The sequence below is a fragment of the Aethalodelphis obliquidens genome, unplaced genomic scaffold (genome assembly GCF_003676395.1).
Source record: "Aethalodelphis obliquidens isolate GAN/ISIS:26980383/991018 unplaced genomic scaffold, ASM367639v1 scaffold23, whole genome shotgun sequence".
Lineage (NCBI taxonomy): Eukaryota > Metazoa > Chordata > Mammalia > Artiodactyla > Delphinidae > Aethalodelphis > Aethalodelphis obliquidens.
Window position 1 is genome coordinate 7,964,303 of NW_020837967.1, and position 21,166 is coordinate 7,985,468.

A 21,166-nucleotide genomic window follows, 5' to 3' on the forward strand; every position below is an offset into this window, starting at 1 on the left:
ACGAACCCGCGTCCCCTGCATCGGCAGGCGGACTCTCAACCACTGCGCCACCAGGGAAGCCCTACAACCCTCTTCTGTATTTTGGTACCCATGCCTACCATGTGAGGGAACCATGCTAGGTCCTGGGAATACAACAACCAGTAAAAAGGAGTTTATACCCCGGTTGGGGGACGTGAATAGTGAACCAGTATTTTCATAAACCATTGTATTTGTGATAAGTGTCACACACACACACACAAAAAAGTGTGCACTAACGGCATAATCAAAGGACAAAACCAGACCAGCTGCATAAAGGAAGGATAGCAAGTAGGAAGTGAGTCAGGGAAGTAACAGTCTATGAGAAGAAAATCTCTCAGCTTTGGGAGGCAGGAGACCAGGGAGCAGGCAGGATGGAGAACATAAATAGCATGAACTTGAAGCCGGGAGACCCTGATCCCACTTCCGGCTCCATCACTGTCCACCCACATTCCTCAGTTTGTCTGAGTTTCAATTGACTCCACTGTGATAAGAACAGAATCACGTTCAGTGTTTACAGAACCCTCAGAGAAATAAAATATAACCCCTTCGTTTTCCAGAGATGAAATTATTTAATTTCAATGAACAAGATACCTATTGAGCATATATTAATTACGTGTTAAGCATAAACATCCATCAAAGTAAATGGATTTGCCCAAGATTAACATTAGTCAGTGGGCACAGACCATATTAGAATCCACATCTGCTGAATCCCAGGCCCTGAATTCTTCTCATAGGTATCCATCACCCTCCACAATCTGGTCTATGCAACTCCCACTACTCTCACTGCCAGAAGCCCATTCCAAGCTGAAATGCTGAAACCATTCCAAGCTCCATGTTGACTCCAGGCCTTCTGAAATTCTGGGCCCCTTTGCGAGGTCACACATCCCCCCTTCCCAGCTCAGAATGTGAAGTGTCCCCCATCCACACTCAGTTCAGGTAACACCTCCTAGTTTGCCATTCACCTAGCTGGTCTAGAGCAGTGGTTCTCCAAGTCTGCAGATTCCTGGGGGATCCAGAGATCCTTCAGGGGAGCCCATGAAATCAAAACTATTTTCAGAACAATACTAAGATGTCTTGTTCACTGTGCTGACATTTGCACTGTTGGTGCAAAAGCAAAGGTGAGTAAAACTGCTGGCACCTAGTGCAAATCAAGGCAGCAGACCAAATGACACGAAGAGGCATTATATTTTTCAGTGCCTTGTGTGGGCAGAAAAGAAAAAGGCAGTTTAAGAATGTCCTTGATGATGGGACTTCCCTGGCAGTCCAGTGGTTAAGACTTCACCTTTCAATGCAGGGGAAGATTTGATCCCTGGTCGCAGAGCCAAGATCCCACATGCCTCAGGGCCAAAAAACCAAAACATAAAACAGGGCTTCCCTTGTGGCGCGGTGGTTGAGAGTCCGCCTGCCGATGCAGGGGACGTGGGTTCATGCCCCGGTCTGGGAGGATCCCACATGCCGCGGAGCGGCTGGGCCTTTGAGCCGTGGCTGCTGGGCCTGTGTGTCCGGAGCCTGTGCTCCGCAGTGGGAGAGGCCACGGCAGTGAGAAGCCCGCATACCACAAAAAAAAAAAAAAAAAAAAAAAAAAAAAAACGCATAAAACAGAAGCAATATTGTAACAAATTCAATAAAGACTTTAAAAATGGTCCACATCAGAAAGTCTTAAAAAAGAACGTCCTTGATGAAGCAGTAAAAACCATTAATTAAATCCTGGCCCTTGAGTACACACGTTTTTAATATTCTGAAGAAATTCAGAAGCACAGAAAGCACTTCTGCTGCTTATCAAAGTACAGTGGTTGTCTCAAGGAAGAGTACTTAGGTGACTGAGTTCTGAGTTGAACTAGTGGCTTTCTTTGTGAAAGACTATTTTTACTTGAAAGGATGAATGACAGAAAAACTATGGATTTGAGTATTTGATAGACATTTTCTTGAAAATGAATAAATAAGCCTCTCACTTCAAGGAAAACTAGCAGTATTTGCTGCCACTGATAAAATTTGAGCTTTCACGCAAAAATTAGAATTTCAGAAAACTTGCCACTGCATGCTTGACATTTTTCCATTGCTTCAAGACTTTCCTGATGAGATCAATGGTGATAATGATGAAAAGGGGTTTTTAATATTGTATAATTAAAAGTCTCAATGTTTTCAACATCTGTATAACTCCGAACGAGTATTTTTCACATGGTCAATTCATCATGTTACAAAAATCATGCATGGATTAAAAAAACCCATTCAAAGCACAAGAAAGACTATTGGATTTTCATGTAGGAATACAAAAAGTTCATTGATAAGGTTTCTGATTCTGCACTGTAACTAACTTTTAAGAAACTATCACTTTTTGAGTTTTGATGAGGTATCAAAGACGACTAAATACAGAAAAAGTACTTAACTTACACTTAACAAGTCACAAATACTTGTTAAACTGACTTTATACTCCTCCATCCCTAAGGCATATCTTTGTTCTTGAACAAATAGTGTGGTAACCTAGACTGCCTAAGCAAAGTTCCAGGGACATTTTAAATCAAATACTTCTAGGGCTTTATGAAAGATTTGGATGAACTGAATTATGATTTTCTTGACCCATTTGGGCTCGAATTTCACTTTAAAAACTACAGATCCAGAGAGTGGCATGGACATATATACACTACCAAACGTAAAATAGATAGCTAGTGGGAAGCAGCCGCATAGCACACGGAGTTCAGCTCGGTGCTTTGTGACCACCTAGAGGGGTGGGATAGGGAGGGTGGGAGGGAGACGCAAGAGGGAAGAGATATGGGAACATATGTATATGTATAACTGATTCACTTTGTTATAAAGCAGAAACTAATACACCATTGTAAAGCAATTATACTCCAATAAAGATGTTTAAAAAAAAAATGACAGATCCTCTTTCCCATTCCTATTTGCTTTTGATCATCAAGAAATAAATACTGTTCTTTCCCCCCCCTGCAGTATGTCCTATGCAAGACTGACCAGATGTTCTTGATGGGCCCAGTCAAATAGGAACATCAGCTTCCAATAGCAGTCAAGATGAAGGAAACTGCATGTAGCCTATGAGTCCTACTGATGTCAAAATCTCTGCACATAATACACAAAGCAACTACCTGAAGACTCTGAAAACTAAACAACTAGAGGCTATGGGACCTGAATCAAAGGGGGCAGAATCATTGAACTATGCAGCAAAAACTCTAGGAGAAATCTCCTATTTCTATCTAGAACATCAAGTAAAGGAGCCCCAGTGTACTACACAGTAAGGGGGAAGTCCCTGGTTTTCTTCTCTTTTTCTTTTCTTTCCTCACCCGGCCTCGCACTACACCAACCCCAGTCTCAGATCTGCATTGCCGCGGTAGCACAAGAAGAACAGACACCCTAAAGAGTCCTATCTATTAAAGAAATTGAATGAGTAGTTTAAAACCATCCAACAAAAGAAGACTCCAGGCACAGATTATTTACTGATAAACTTTACGAAACTGTTATGGACTGAATTGTGTCCCTCCAAAATTCATATATTGAAGCCCTAACCCCAGTACCTCAGAATGTGACTGTATTTGGAGACAGGGCCTTTAAAGCAGTCATTAAGTTAAAATGAGCCTGTTAGGGTGGGCCCTAATCCAACCTGACTGGTGTCCTTATAAGAAGGGGAGATTAGGACAAATGGAGAGCCTCTAAGGATGTTGACACACAGAGCGGGGACCCTGTGGATAGGCAGCAAGAGGGAGGCCATGTGCAAGCCACAGACACCTCAGAGGAACCCAACCCTGCCAGCACACGGATCTCGGAATGCTGGACTCCAGAACTGAGAGAGAATAAATTTCCGTTGTTTAAGCTACCCATTATGTGGTATACTGTTTTCCATAGAAAGCTAATATACAAACATTTAATGGAAAAAAATACCAATTCTACACAATCTCATCCAAAAAACAGAGGAGGAAAGAATACTTCCCAACTCATTTTGTGAGGCCAATATTATCCTGGTGCTCCTTTTTTTATTATAAGAAAACTACAGGCCAATATTCCTCATGAACATACATGTATAAAATCCTCAACAAAATATTAGCAGATTAAATCCATCAATATATAAAAAATGGGATTTATCATGAGAATATAAGGGTGGCTCAAAAGTTAAAGACAAAGAGAGTTTTGAAAGCAGCAAGAGAAAAGCAACTAGTTACATAGAAGGGAACCCCATACCCACTCCAATAAGACTATCAGAGGATTTTTCATCATAAATCTTGCCAGGCAAAAGGAGTAGAATGATATATATATTTAAAATATTGAAAGAAAAAGAATTGCCAACCAAGAACACTATTCTGTCAAAATTGTCCTTCAAAAACAAAGGGGAAAAAAAGGGGCGGAGAGGGGAACAAAGGGAATGTAATTGATATAGCCACTGTGGAGAACAGTATGGAGGTTCCCTAAAAAAAGAACTACCATACGACCCAGCAATCCCACTACTGGGCATATACCCTGAGAAAACCATAATTCAAAAGGTCACATGTACCCCAATGTTCATTGCAGCACTATTTACAATAGCCAGGACGTAGAAACAACCTAAATGTCCATCGACAGATGAATGGATAAAGAAGATGTGGTACATATACACAATGGAATATTACTCAGCCATAAAAAGGAATGAAATTGGGTCATTTGTAGAGATGTGGATGGACTTAGAGACTGTCATACAGAGTGAAGTAAGCCAGAAAGAGAAAAACAAATATTGTACATTAACACATATATGTGGAATCTAGAAAAGTGGTAGAGATGAACCTATTTGCAGGGCAAGAACAGAGACACAGACGTACAGAACGGACATGTGGAGACAGTGGGAGAAGGGGAGGGTGAGACGAACTGAAAGATTAGGATTGACACATATACACTATCATGCATAAAACAGATAGCTAGTGGGAACAAGCTATAAAGCACAGGAAGCTCAGCTCGGCACTCTATGACAAGCTAACTGGGTGGGATGGGGGGAGTGGGAGGGAGGTCCGAGAGGGAGGGGATATAGGTATACTTATAGCTGATTCACTTCCTTGTACAGCAGAAAATAACACAACATTGTAAAGCAATTATACTCCAATAAAAAAACAAAGGAGAGATAAAGACTTCCTCAGACAAAGGCTAAGAAACTTTACCACCTGCTTTATAAGACATGCTAAAGGTAGTTCAAGTTGAAATGAAAGACACTAATTAGAAATATGAGAGCATAAGAAAGTGTGAAACTAGTTGCTAAAGGTAAATATAGAGACAAAAACAATATTTTATTACTATATACTATAAAAGACAAAAGTATTAGAAACAACTAAAACTGAATGTTAACAAATATATAAAGGTCAAAGTAAACTGTGACATCAAGAATATATAATGTGGTGGGGAGGAGAGGGAAAAGACAAGATTTCTTGTATGCAAGTGAAGTAAAGTAGTTGTCAGCTTAAAACAGAATGTCATAACTATTCGATGCACGATATATTACTTAAGTCCTTAGTAACCACAAAGAAAATATGTATAGAAGTTATACAAAAGAAAAAAGAAAGACATTTCCACTAAGATCAGGAAAAAGACAAGGTTGCCCACTCTCACTACTATTATTCAACATAGTTTTGGAAGTTTTAGCCACAGCAATCGGAGAAGAAAAAGAAATAAAAGGAATCCAAATCAGAAAAGAAGAAGTAAAACTGTCACTGTTTGCAGATGACATGATACTATACATAGAGAATCCTAAAGATGCTACCAGAAAACTACTGAAGCTAATCAATGAATCTCGTAAAGTAGCAGGATACAAAATTAATGCACAGAAATCCTTTGCATTCCTATACACTAATGATGAAAGATCTGAAAGAAAAATTAAGGAAAGACTCCCATTTATCACTGCAACAAAAGGAATAAAATACCCAGGAATAAACCTACCTAAGGAGACAAAAGACCTGTATGCAGAAAACTATAAGACACTGAGGAAAGAAATTAAAGATGATACAAACAGATGGAGAGATATACCATGTTCTTGAACTGGAAGAATCAACAGTGTGAAAATGACTATACTACCAAAAGCAATCTACAGATTCAATGCAATCTCTATCAAACTACCAATGGCATTTTTTACAGAACTAGAACAAAGAGACTGCACAATGTGTATGGAAACACAAAAGACCCCGAATAGCCAAAGCAATCTTCAGAAAGAAAAACAGAGCTGGAGGAATCAGGCTCCCTGACTTCAGACTAGACTACAAAGCTACAGTAATCAAGACTATGTGGTACTGGCACCAAAACAGAAATATAGATCAATGGAACAGGATAGAAAGCTCAGAGATAAACCCACACACATATGGTCACCTTATCTTTGATAAAAGAGTCAAGAATATAATGGAGAAAAGACAGCCTCTTCAATAAGTGGTGCTGGGAAAACTGGACAGCTACATGTAAAAGAATGAAATTAGAACACTCCCTAACACCATACACAAAAGTAAACTCAAAATGGATTAAAGACCTAAATGTAAGGCCAGACACTCTAAAACTCTTAGAGGAAAACATAGGCAGAACACTCTATGACATAAATCACAGGAAGACCCTTTTTTTTTTTTTTTTGCATTACGCGGGCCTCTCACTATTGTGGCCTCTCCCGTTGCGGAGCACAGGCTCCAGACGCGCAGGCTCAGCGGCCATGGCTCATGGGCCCAGCCGCTCTGCAGCATGTGGGATCTTCCCGGACTGGGGCACGAACCCGTGTCCCCTGCAACAGCAGGCGGACTCTCAACCACTGCGCCACCAGGGAAGCCCGCAAGACCCTTTTTGACTCACCTCTTAGAGAAATGGAAATAAAAAGAAAAATAAACAAATGGAACCTAATGAAACTTAAAAGCTTTTGCACAGCAAAGTAAACCATAAGTAAGACGAAAAGACAACCCTCAGAATGGGAGAAAATATTTGGAAATGAAGCAACTGACAAAGGATTAATCTCCAAAATTTACAAGCAGCTCATGCAGCTCAATATCAAAAAAACAAACAAACAATCCAAAAATGGGCAGAAGGCCTAAACAGACATTTCTCCAAAGAAGATATACAGACTGCCAACAAACACATGAAAGGATGCTCAACATCACTAATCATTAGAGAAATGCAAACCAAAACTACAATGAGGTATCACCTCACACGGGTCAGAATGGCCATCATCAAAAAATCTAGAAACAATAAATGCTGGAGAGAGTGTGGAGAAAAGGGAACCTTCTTGCACTGTTGGTGGGAATGTAGACTGATACAGCCACTATGGAGAACAGTATGGAGGTTCCTCAAAAAACTAAAAATGGAACTACCATACAACCCAGCAATCCCACTACTGGGCATATACCCTGAGAAAACTGTAACTCAAAAAGAGTCATGTACTACAATGTTCACTGCAGCTCTATTTACAGTAGCCAAGACATGGAAGCAACCTAAGTGTCCATCAACAGATGAATGGATAAAGAAGATGTGGCACATATATACAATGGAGTATTACTCAGCCATGAAAGGAAATGAAATTGAGTTATTTGTAGTGAGGTGGATGGACCTAGAGACTGTCATACAGAGTGAAGCAAGTCAGAAAGAGAAAAACAAATAACCTATGCTAACACATATATATGGAATCTAAAAAAAAAAAAAAAAAAGGGTTCTGAAGAACCTAGGGGCAGGACAGGAATAAAGACGCAGACATAGAGAATGGACCTGAGGATACAGGGCAAGGAAGGGTAAACTGGGATGCAGTGAGAGAGTGGCATTCACATATATACACTACCAAATGTAAAACAGAGAGCTAGTGGGAAGCAGCCGCATAGCACCGGGAGATCAGCTCGGTGCTTTGTGTCCACCTAGAGGGGTGGGATAGGGAGGGTAGGAGGGAGATGCAAGAGGGAGGAGATATGGGAATGTATGTATATGTGTAGCTGATTCACTTTGTTATACAGCAGAAACTAACACACCATTGTAAAGCAATTATACTCCAATAAAGATGTTAAAAAAAAGACAAAGGAATCAAAACCTATCCATACAAAATAAAACACAGCACAAAACACTGAAGACAGCAAGAGAGAAAAACATGGGAAAAGGAACTATAAGACAAACAAAAAACAGTGAACAAAATGCCAATAGTAAATCCTTATCAATAATCACTTTAAATGTAAATGGACTAAACTCCCCAATAAGAAGACATGGGATAGCCAAATACATACAAAAATTAAGATATAATTGTATTGGGACTTCCTTGGTGGCGCAGTGGTTGAGAATCCGCCTGCCAATGCAGGGGATACGGGTTCAAGCCCTGTTCCAGGAAGATCCCAATGCTGCAGACAACTAAGCCCGTGTGCCACAACTACTGAGCCTGTGCTCTAGCTCTCGCAAGCCACAACTACAGAGCCCTCACACCACAACTACTGAAGCCCGTGCACCTAAATCCCATGCTCCGCAACAAGAGAAGCCATCGCAATGAGAAGCCCACGCACCTCAACGAAGAGTAACCCCCGCTCGCCGCAACGAGAGAAAGCCTGCATGCAGCAATGAAGACCCAACACAGCCAAAAATAAAAAAATAAATTTATTTTTAAGAAAAGAAACAATTGTATTGTATCTAGAAGAAACTCACTTTAGATTCAAAGGCACATTGACTGAAGGTGAAGGAATGGAAAAGGATATTCCATGTGAAAGATAACCAAAAGAAAGTAGGAGTGACTATCCTAATATCAGACAAAGTAGGTTTTAAAAACTGTCTCTAGAGATAAAGGTCAGTACATAATCATAAAGTGGTCAGTTCAATAGGAAGATATAATAATTGTAAATATATATGCACTCAATGTGAGAACACCTAAGTATATAAAATATTGACAAATCCAAAGGAGAAAGTGATAGAATACAATAATAGTAGAAGACTTCAGTAACCCACTTTCATAATGGAGGTAACATTTAGATGCAGAATCAATTAAGAGTGGACTTGAACAACAGTATAGACCAAAAGGACCTAACAGACATATAGAAAACTTTTCACCCAACAGCAGGAGAGTACACATTCTTTTCAAGCGCACACAGATATGCTCCAGGATATATCACATGTTACACCACATGTTAAGTAACAAACAAGTGTTAACAAATTTAAAAAGATTAAAAGTATACCAAGAGTCTTTTCTGAACACAATGGAATAATCAATAATAGAAGGAAAAGAGGGAAATTCACAAATACACCGAAATTAAACAACACACACTAGAATAACCAATGGATCAAAGGGAATTTTTTTAAATCTTGAAACAAATGAAAATGAAAACACAACATACCAAAACTTATGGGATGCAGTAAAAGCTGTACTAAGAGAAAAGTTTATAGTGATAAATGCCTATATTATAAAAGAAGATCTCTAATAAAGAACCTAAATTTACACCTCAAGGAACTACAGAAGAACTAAACCCAAAGTTATCAGAGGAAGAAAATAATAAAGAACAGAGAAGAAATAAATCAAATAGAGACTAGAAAATAACAGAAAAGAACTAAAAGTTGATTTTTTGAAAGAAATAAATAAAATCAATAAACCCTTACCTAAACTAAGAAGGAAAGAGAGGAGACTGAAATAAATACAGAAATGAAAGCAACATTACAGTAGATACCTCAGAAGTAAGAATGATCATTAGGGACTATTTATGAACAATTATGTGAACAAATTGGAAAACCTAAAAGAAATAGATAAATTCTGAGAAACATACAACCTGTCAATACTGAAACAAGAAGAAACAGAAAAATTAAACACACCAGTAACAAATAAGGAGATTCAAACAGTAATAAAAAGACTCCCAAAAGCAAAGAGCCTAGGACCAAATGGATTCAAAGCTGAATTCTACCAACATTCAAAGAAGAATTAACACCAATCCTTCTTAAACTCATCCAAAAAATAGGAGAGGGAATACTTCCAAACTCATTTTATGACAGCAGCCTCACCTTATATCATAGCTAGACAAAGACACTGCAAGAATAGAAAACTACTGACCAATATCTCTGATGCACGTAGATGCAAAAATCTTCAATAAAATACTAGCACACTGAAATCAACAATGTATCAAAAAGTTTATACACCACAACCAAATGATATTTATCCCTGGGATGGAAGGTTGGTTTAACATATGCAAATCAAGGTAATACAGCACATTAACAAAATGAACAATTTGAAACACATGATCATCTCAGTAAGCAGAAAAAGCACTTGACAAAGTTCAACACCCATTCGTGACAAAAACTCTCAATAAAATAAGTATAAAAGAAATTTATACAACGCAATACAGGCCATTTATGAAAAGCCCATGGCTAACATCATAATCAATGGGGAAAATGTAAAGCTTTTCCTACTCTTGCCAATTCTATTAAACATAATGCTGGAAGTACTAGCAAGAAAAGACATAAAAGGCATCTAAATTGAAACAAAGGAAGTAAAATTATCTCTGTTTGCAGATGTCATGATTCTATATGTAGAAAACCCTGAAGACTCCACACACACAAGAATTAGAATGTATGAATCCAGTAAAGCTGCAGGATACAAAATCAACATATGCCAAAAAAAGCAGTTGTATTTCTTTACACCAACAACAATCTGAAAAGGAAATGAGGAAAACAATCCTATATATGATAGCACCAAAAAGAACAAAATACCTAGGAATAAATTTAACCAAGGAAGTGAAAGATCTATGCACTGAAAACTTTATAAGATTGATGACAGAAAGACAAAAAAAATCAATAGAGAGGTATCCCATATTCATGGATTGGAAGAATTAATATTGCTAAAATGCCCATATTACCCAAAGTGATGTAGAGATTCAAAGCCATCATTATCAAAATTTCAATGGCATTTTTCACAGAAATGGAAAAAACAATTCTAAAATTTGTGTAGAACTACAAAAGATCTTGAATAGTCAAAGCCATCTTGAAAAAAGAACAAGCTGGAGGCATCATGGTTGCTGATTTCAAATCATATTACAAAGCTACAGTAATTAAAACAGTATGATACAGGCATAAAAACAGACCAGTGGAATAGAATTGAGAGCCCAGAAAGAAATCCACACATGTACAGTCAACTAGTCTTCAGGAAAGATGCCAAGGACACACAAGGGGGAAGAATAGTTTCTTTAATACACTGTGGGGCTTCCCTGGTGGCGCAGTGGTTAAGAATCTGCCTGCCAATGCAGGAGACATGGGTTCAAGCCCTGGTTCAGGAAGATTGCATGTGCTGCGGAGCAACTAAGCCCGTGCACCATAACTACTGAGCCTGCGCTCTAGAGCCTGCGAACCACAACTACTGAGCCCATGCACCACAACTACTAAAGCCCACGTGCCTAGAGCCTGTGCTCCGCAACAAGAGAAGCCACCATAATGAAAAGCCCGCGCACCACAACAAAGAGTAGCCCCCGCTCGCCTCAACTAGAGAGGGCCCGCGTGCCACAACGAAGACCCAGTGTAGCCAAAAATAAACAAATAAGTTTATTTTAAAAAGATACAGTGTGTTGGGAAAACTGGATTCACATGCAGATGAATGAAATTGGACCCTTATCTCACACCATATACAAAAATTAACTCAAAATAAAGACTTAAAGGTAAGACCTGGAACTAGAAAAAAAATCTTGACATTGGTGTGGGCCATAATTTTCTAGATAGGACCCCAAAAGCACAGGCAACAAAAGCAAAAATTGATAAATTGGATTGTATCAAAATAAAAAGTTTCTGTACAACAAAGGAATCAATAAAATGAAAGGGCAACCTATGGATTGGGAGAAAATAATTTGCAAACCATCTATCTGGTGCAAAATATACAAGGAACTCATACAAGTAAATAGCAAACAACCTGATTTAAAAATGGCTGAAGGAATTGAACAGACATACAAATGGCCAACTAACCATCAGGGAAATGCAAACCAAAGGCATAACGGGATATCACCTCATGCCTGTCACGACGGCTAGTGTCCAAAAAATGAAAGATAACATGTGTGAGCAAGGATATAGAGAAAAGGGAACACTTGTACACTGTTGGTGGGAAGGTAAATTGATGCAGTCATTATGGGCAACAGTCCAAATGGAGGGTCCTCAAAAAATGAAAAATAGAACTACCATCCAGCAAAGTCTCTTCTGAGTATATACACAAAGAAAATGAAATCAGTACCTTTAAGAAATCAGTACCATGTTCATTGAATCATTAATCACAATAGCCAAGACATGGAAACAACCTGTGTCCATCAGCAAGTGCATGAAGATACATGTGGTATATACACATAAAATGGAATATTATTCAGCCATGAGAAAGAAGGAAATCCTGCCACTTGTGACAATACAGATGGACCTTGAGAGCATCATGTTTAGTGAGATAAGTCAGAAAAAGACAAATACTGTTTGGTCTCACTTATATGTAGAATTTTTTTTAAACCCACAACGAGATAGCACCACACACCTATTAGAATATCCTTTTTTTTTTTTTAACTGACAATACCTAGTACTGATGAGAATGCAGAACAACTGGAAATCTCATACAGGGCTAATGCAAATGCAAAATGGTACACTCACCCCGGAAAACAGTTTCACATTTTCTGATAAATTTAAACATACACTTACCTTATGGTCCAGCAAACCCATCCAAGGTATTTATCCAAGAGAAACAAAAATTTATTTTCACACAGAAACCATACATCTCTATTTAGAACAGCTCCAGTAGCCTAAAACTGGAAACAACCTAAGTATCTCTAACTGCTGAATGGATGAATAAAACTGTGGTACAGCCCTATAACAGAATATTCCTAAGCAATAAAAAAGGAGTGAACTACAGATACATAAAACATAGACAAATCTCAAGTGCTAAATAAAAGAAGCTAAGCTTAAAAAAAAAAAAAAAAAGCAACATACATGATTCTATTCACATGACTTTCTGGAAAATGCAAAACTAGTTGGAGAAGCAACCAGAGGTTCCCAGGAGTTGAGGTTGGGGAAGGGTCTGACTATATGGCAGCAGCTCAGGGGAGGGTTTTGGCAATGATGGAACTTTTCTATATTGTGGTTGTAGTTGTGATTATACAACCATGTGTATCTGTCAAAACATAACGGTACATGAAAAAGAGTAACTTCTGCTACATGTGGATTTTAAATAGTAATTTAGAAAATAGAAATAGAGAGGGAGAAAGAGGAGGCCTCTGCTTACTAAGGCCTCAGAGCTCCCTGAATGAGAGATAATACATTCAACGAATGTGTAAGACACCATAAAAACATACCAAATATACAATAGTGAATAAAACAGATATCCCTGCCCTCGAGTAGTTTAGTCTACTTGGGAAGACAGCATCTGATGACTAGGCAAACAGGGACCAAGAGGCTTTGAACAGGATGGCTGCCATCTTTATTTATTTATTTTGGATGGCTGCCATCCTTAAATACAACGGCCGCCCCCACCCCCACCCAGCTGTTCTGCCGCCTTCGCCTGCAGCCTCATCTGTATTCAACCCTCCACAGCCAAACGTCCTGAAGGCGTTGCCCACTCCCACCATCTCCATATCCTCTTGTCCCACTCTCTCCTCACACCCCACAACCTAGATTCTCCTCCCTCACTCTATGGAACTGTCCTCACCTCTGCCACCAAAGTTGAGTGGTTACTTGACTTCATCTTACTTGACTTCTCAACAGCTTTTGGTTCTGTCGATCACTTATCCTTCCGGAGACATTCTGTGCCGTTGACTCTCCTAGTTTTCCTCGTACCGGTCTGACCGCTCCTTCTCCACCAGTGTTAGCATTCTACACCACTCAGTCCTGCCCTAGGGCTTCTGCTCTTACTCTAAGCCCTCTCCCATGGAAGTCTCATCCGTGTCCAGTTTCAGCTGACACCTAGTTATCGATCAGACACAAAGGTATATCTTCTACTCAGAGCTCTTCTCAAAGCTCCAAAGTTACAGACACAACCACCCATTCAAGATCTCACATGGATGGCTCAAGGGCACCTCAACTCAACATGTCCAACCCTAGACTCATGAATTCCCTACCACACCTGTCCTATCCCCATTTATCAGTGTTAGTCCTGGCATGCAGGCAGCCAGGAACACAGGAGTTATCTTTGACCCTCCCACCTCTTGTACCACCCAAATCCAAACCGTCATGAACATCTACTGATTTTATTTCCTAAATCTCTCTCAAGTTTGCCTACATCGCTCCACCCCCATTGCCTCCACCCTGGTCCAACACCTATCTGGTAGCTTTCTAACAACCACTACCTGTTCTTACTATATCACCTGGATCCCCTCCTATCCAGTTCCCTACTCCTGCCACTTTGGGTGGGTTTTTTTTGGTATGTGTGTGTGTGTGTGTGTGTGTGTGTGTGTGAATTTGTTCCCATCACCCCTTGCTTTCAAAACATCAAGGGTTTCCCATTACTGTAGAACAAAGCCCAATCCTCACCAGGATCTATCAATCCCTGCATGGTCTGACCCCACCTACTGCTCTGGCCTCATTCTTCCCACTCACTCCCTTTCCTCCAGCCACAGGAGCTTTCTTTGGTTTCGTCAAAGGCACCATGGACCCTGCTACCACAGAGCCTTTGCACAGATTCTTCTCCCTCTCTGAATTGCTCTCATTTCCCAGTTACCCCAACATTAACTAAGATACCTCCTCATCCATCAGATTTTAGTCTCATTATCAATTCAGTGGAAAAGGCTTTCTTTACCCCTAAGTCTAGATCAGACACCCTGATAATTTCCTTTCTTTTCCTTGGAGCATTGATTTCCATTTTAAATTATAAAGTCATTAACGTGGTCTTTTGATTGTGTCCACCATCAACACTAAGACTATAAACTTCATGAGATCAGGAACTTTCTATTTTGCTCAATACTGAAACTCTAGTATCTAACACAGCAGCTGCCTCACGGTAGGCACTCAATAAATATTTGCTAACGTTTGGACTTGGGACTTCCCTGGTGGTCCAATGGTAAAGAATCTGCCTTACAATGGAGGGGATGCAGGTTCAATCCCTGGTCAGGGAACTAAGATCCCACATGCCACGGAGCAACTAAGCCCGAATGCCATAACTACTGAGCTCGTGCGCCTCAACTAGAGCCCACGTGCTGCAAACTAGAAAGCCCACGCACTCTGGAACCTTTGCGCCACAACTACAGAGCCCACACACCACAATGAAGAGCCCGCGCGCACCATAACAAAAGATCCCGCATGCCTCAACGAAGATCCACATGCCGCAACTAAGACCTGATGCAGCCAAAAATATATAAAATAAAATAAATAAGTAAATAATAGATCTTAAAAAAAAGATTGGACTCAACAGTCCCACAAAATGAGGTATGTATAATGTTACACATGTCCGCGCTCTATGTAACATCAATGAATTGGAAACAGCGTAACTACCTATCGACAGGGGACTTGATTAAATATATACAGTGAGGCATTCATACAATGGAATACTATGCCGCAATTTAAAGCAACTTACCTGCATTGATATGGAAAGATTTTAAAGATCTACTTATGAATAAAGCAGGGCACAGCAAAGTGTGCACAGTGCAGTGCCACTGGTGTCAAAGACAACAATAAATCATGTTTGAATTGTTTGTTGGATGAGAATACTCATCGAACGTTCACAAGAAACTGTTAACCGTGGTTACTTGTTTGGAGGGTAGGGGGGAACTGGGTGGATGGGTGTCAGAGGTGGGAGAAAAAAACTCTACTGACTACCATTTTGTACTTTTAGATTTGGGAATCCACATGAACATGGATTATAATTCAGTAAACGATTTTTTTTAAGTGCTCCCTGGCTGGAACCCAATAAGTTCTATTGAATGAATTACAGCACACATGACAGCTTCCCCATCACTGTTCCCATCTCCAACACATATCCCTGTCACCACTGCTGCCACCACTCTGCCACGGCCCTGGGAAGAAGCAGGAAGCTTTTTTAAAGCTACATATCCTTTCAATTTTAAAGCCCTACTTTCGAATTACCAATTTACAGTCATCACTCTTTATACTTGACAAAGTGCTTTCAAACATGTGCTCTAATGAGGTCCTTATAACAACCTGAGACAGTGTATATGTTTTTAGCCCCATTTTATAGATGAGAAAACTGAGGTTGTGAGAAATTAAGGGTCCTGCCTAAGTCACGCCTCTGGAAATGGCTGAGCCAATCTCAATCTCCTGATGAAAAGTCGACGTTCCTTCTGATGCAGCTTGGAGGATGACAACTCCCCCACCATCCTTCCTGACTCCAAAATGGGAAAAAAGAAAGATGGCAGCAGGTCTTTCACAGATTTTACTTCATTCCCATGACATTCTAGAACAGTGTGGAGCCGTCTGGGTGTTGGTCCTAGGGGACAGGACTTGCTGAGAGGGGAAAACAGACAACTTCTGTTTTGATTGTTACACTCCCCCAGCAGGGAAGAGAAGAAGGAAAATCTTCTTGGCTGGTGCGGAGAGAACCCTGCCAGAAAATGGGATGGATGCTCTCACTTGCCAAAGACATCCCCCGCGGTCCCATTAACACCATGATACTGCACCAGAGAGACACTAAACAGGAGCAAGATTGTGTTTCTACCGTCTGAGGCATGGGTGGAACGTTTGAGGACGGAACTAGAGAATGGGAGGATCTGGCTGCTGAGGATGAGTTGCGGGTCACCCTGGGTGCGCATCACAAAAAGTTTCCCTACATAAGATTTTCCTCTGGTTCCATTTCTTAACCTCCAGATGGACCCTAGAGTCCCAGATTCACGTGATGCTCCGAGTGAGTGAGAACTAGGAGAGAAAAGAAGGAGATGTGCCCTTCACAACCAGAGCCTAGATCCACCGTTCAAGCTGACTGGGGGCGTAGAGAAGAGCAGCAGCAACAGTGGAAAGGACAAGAACTCCGTGTTCCTCCGGGATTTATCATCGTCTGAGATACGGCACGTAATACAAGAAAGCCACGTTAACGTGTGACATCCAAGGCCATTCATAAAGGTCTCAGAACAAATGAAGGATTCATGTGTTCCGATTAGCAAGAGTCTAACTGGAGTAAAAAGGTGACCTGCACAGCTCCTCTGATCCCTCCTAAGACTGAGAACCCACCACCTTAGGAAAAACATAGCTTCTGATGTAATAGGATGTGTTTATCCTGCATAGGAGAGAAAATAGCATGCTCACCTTCAGACAGAAAAGGCAGAGAATTGTTAGCCTTTTTTGGAAGAAAGGAGCAAGTAATTGTCAATAACTCTTCATCTAACTCTCAGATCTTCAATTCACAGCTACTTTAGTCACTCCAGAGGCCATAAAAATTTCTCAAGGAGCGTTGTAAAATGTAAATGCTAACAACATTTACCAGAAAGCCAACTTAGTTTTAGTTTAAACCTAAATTCTCAAATGAACTAGCTAATTTAATTTAGCTCTAATGTGGTACATTTCAAAATGGACCACGGATAAAAATGGAGAGAGCCAAGGTGTTGAAAAGTACAAGGTCCATAAACGCCTTCAGCTACACAGCAGCTCAGCAATCTGGAACAATTAATTTTCCTCCCCAGAAGCTTCTGACTCTTAGAGCAAATGCACACGCCCACCCTTTGTTGTCTAAGAGACTAGGGTGATGAAAGGGAAAAGGAATTCTCCCCAAGATCAACATCTGACCACCAGAAATAGGACTGCCTTCACACTGAAACAATTCTCCGTGGTCCTATTGTTCTACTTTTTTCTAATGATGGAAAAATCTAATTCCAGGGAAATGCTAATAGCTTCATTATGTGACCACAGAGCTAATCAGTTATGTAGCTAAAGAGTTTGGGGGCTAAACTATAAGGTATTTTTGGAACAACATCTGATCTCGTGAAATAAATCTATTGTTACCAAGGATTTAGTAGTTTAAGCAAAACTCTCACAGGATGGAGACCCAAAGGACCAAGACTAAAAGGATTTCATTCGGAACATGCTAAGGACTGACCCAGGCTGGAGATTCTCAGGCTGATACTTGGTAGGTCCAGTTCAATGCAGGGTGGGTGCCGGCACGGATGAAGAGCAGAAAAACAAACTAACAAACAGGTTCTTGGAACCATGTTGGGAGCAAAATATAAGACAAGCACTCAGAAAATTCTGGCAAACCATGGAGGAAGGGTCAGAGGAGTCTAGATCTCTGTCAGTAGAGTAGGCCTAAGGAAGGAACCCTTGGTCATGTTAAGGAAGAATCAACAGTTTTCCTTAGTTGGATGCACCTGCCCTTCATGAGAACAGTTTCTGGGCAAAGAACATGAAGAAAGCCTCCAGGTGCCAGGGAGCCCTGGGCAGAGGTAAGGAGGTTTGGGCAAACAAGGCCGCTCCCCTGGGCCAATCCACCAGACAAGAGAAAGTCACATCCCCCAAGGCCACCCCAGATAGGACAAAAGAAGGAAGCCACCTAACGTGCAAATTTACCCATGAAGAAAGTCCTTGTTTCAGGGGACACCCACATCCCCACATCAGAACTCTCTCCAGTGGTCTGTCACATGGTCCTAAAAACATCTCCGATGGGAGACTGGGAGCCATGGGCCACCACCTCCCCTGACCTGGTCCCACAATCACCACAGGTCTATTGTGGCAATGCCACTGCTCTGGGAAAGTGACAATCCTCAAAATGTCCCCACAGCTCTGGCAACTGCCTCAGATTGAAAGATCCCTTTTATACTTTCATGCCCAAAACTACCCGACCCTTACATTCCACAATTACCTTGGTCACACTGTACCTCTACGTCTTAGCAACTATAGATAAGAATCATAGAAGTGTTAGCTACGATAACTATTTAATTCCATTTCCTTAAGGGCTTGTTCTTTCCTCTTAGAAAATTCCTTAGAGCCCTATGCTATCAATAATAATGATAATAATAGCAGTAGTAGTCATAATAGCTCGCGTGTATTGAGCACTTACCGTGCTAAGTACTATGCTAAGGGCTTTACACATTTCCATTTCCTGCCTGGTTAAATCATGTCCCATCAGCCCTCCGAGGTAGCTGCTACTATTGTTTCCATTTCACAGAAGCGGAAACTGAGGCACAGTGTGCCAACCTTCATTCCATCTTGTTCCCTCACTTTGTGAGGAACCCCACGCCAAACAGTAAAGCCTCAGAAATCCAAAGTTTATAAGCAGTGTTTGTTAACTGCTGGCAGGGAAGGGAGGAAAATACTCTTTGGTTTGGGTTTTTGGAAGAGGACTCTTGACTCCCTTGGTCACAAAATGCACACAAGATGTAGCTCTTCTATTATTTTTCTGTAGCTCAGGGTACAGCCAATTCTTACCCTAGTGTCTTCTTGGACCTCCCAGTCACTGGAGAAAGTTGCCAGCTGCTGCCCTTGGGAACAGTTTGAAAACTGGAAAAGGCTGGAAAACATCCTTCTGTTCTCTTGAGTGTCTGGAAAGATGGCATCTTGGAAATTGACTCCATGAGGCAAGAGGTTATAATTTTCATCCATCCTAATGGAAAAAAGGAAAAAAGCAGAGCTGTAGACTGGGTCCATATGGGGTGTACCATCCTGAATCAAGAGTCAGCAGAAGACTGTGACAGTGTTGCCAATTTTATGACAATGTCTTTTTTTAAATTAAAGTATTGTTGATTTACAATGTTGTGCTAATTTCTGCTGTATAGCAAAGTGACTCAGTTATACACGTATATGTACTTTTAAAAATATTCTTTTCCATTATGGTTTATCCAAGGAGACTGGATATAGTTCCCTGTGCTATACAGTAGGACCATGTTGTTTATCCATTCTAAGTGTAATAGTTTGCATCTACTAACCCCAAACACTCAGTCCATCCCTCTCCCTTCCCCCTGTCCTCCTGGGCAACAAGAAGTCTATTCTCTTTATCTGTGACTCTGTTTCTGGTTTGTGGACAGATTCACTTGTCCCATATTTTAGATTCCACATGTAAGTGATATCATATGGTATTTGTCTTTCTCTTTCTGACTTACTTCAATTAGTATGATAATCTCTAGTTACACTCATGTTGCTGCAAATAGCATTATTTCGTTCTTTTTTATGGCTGAGTAGTATTCCATTGTATATACACCACATCTTCTTTACTCATTCATCTGTCAATGGACATTTAGGTTGTTTCTACATCTTGGCTATTGTGAACAGCGCTGCTATGAACATAGGGGTGCATGTATCTTTTTGAATTATAGTCTTGTCCATGTATATGCCCAGGAGTGGGATTGCTGGATCATACAGTAGTTCTAATTTTAGTTTTCTGAGGAACCTTCATACTGTTTTTCATAGCAGCTGTACCAACTTACATTCCCACCAACAGTGTAGGAGGGTTCCCTTCTCTCCACACATTCTCCAGCATTTGTTATTTGTAGACATTTTAATGATGGCCATTCTGACTGGCATGAGGTGGTACCTCATTGTAGTTTTGATTTGCTTTTCTCTAATAATTAGTGACGCTCAGCATCTTTTCATGTGCCTACTGGCCATCTGCATGTCTTCTTTGGAGAAATGTCTGTTAAGGTGTCCTGCCCATTTTTTTGATTGGGTTGGTTTTTGTTGAGTCGTATGAGCTGTTTTTAGATTTCGGAGATTAAGCCCTTGTCTGTCACATCATTTACAAATATTTTTTCCCATTCCATAGGTTGTCTTTTCTTTTTTTTTTTTTAATGGTTTCTTTTGCTGTGCAAAAGCTTGATTTTGATTAGATCCCGTTTGTTTATATTTGTTTTTATTTCTATTGCCTTGGGAAACTGACCTAAGAAAACATTGGCACGGTTTATGTCAGGGAATGTTTTGCCTATGCTCTCTTCTAATATTATGGTGTCATGTCTTATGTTTATGAGAGAAAGTCTCATAAAGGCACAAAGTCTCTAAGCCATTTTGAGTTTATTTTTGTACATGGTGTGAGTGTGCGTTCTAACTTCACTGATTTAGCTACAGCTGCCAATTATACGACAATGTCTTCCATGGCTCTCATTAGAGAAGTGACTTTGTTTCTCTGCCTCACATCACATGAGTCTATTCTTAAGGTTTTCAAAAAACGTAAGTTGGGGAGTGGGGGAGCGTGCGCGTGTGTCTGTTTGTCTATTTGTGTCTCCCCAGTGGCCTTCCTTCTCAGAGTGTTTCTTGGTGAAAGGAAAGCCAGTTGTAATGAGCCGGGATTCAAGTCCTACCATTGCTACTTATCTCCTGTCCGACACAAAGT

The 21,166-nt window shown here is 40.4% G+C and overlaps 1 protein-coding gene across 1 annotated transcript in view; it reads right to left on the reverse strand.

Moving 5' to 3' along the window:
• CCDC3 (coiled-coil domain containing 3) overlaps nucleotides 1-21,166 on the reverse strand; it is a 103,369-nt gene that overhangs the window by 79,076 nt on the left and 3,127 nt on the right. The window contains exon 2 of the mRNA XM_027121646.1: nucleotides 19,273-19,447. Within this exon, the coding sequence (XP_026977447.1) occupies nucleotides 19,273-19,447 (175 nt within the window). The remainder of the gene's footprint in view (nucleotides 1-19,272; nucleotides 19,448-21,166) is intronic.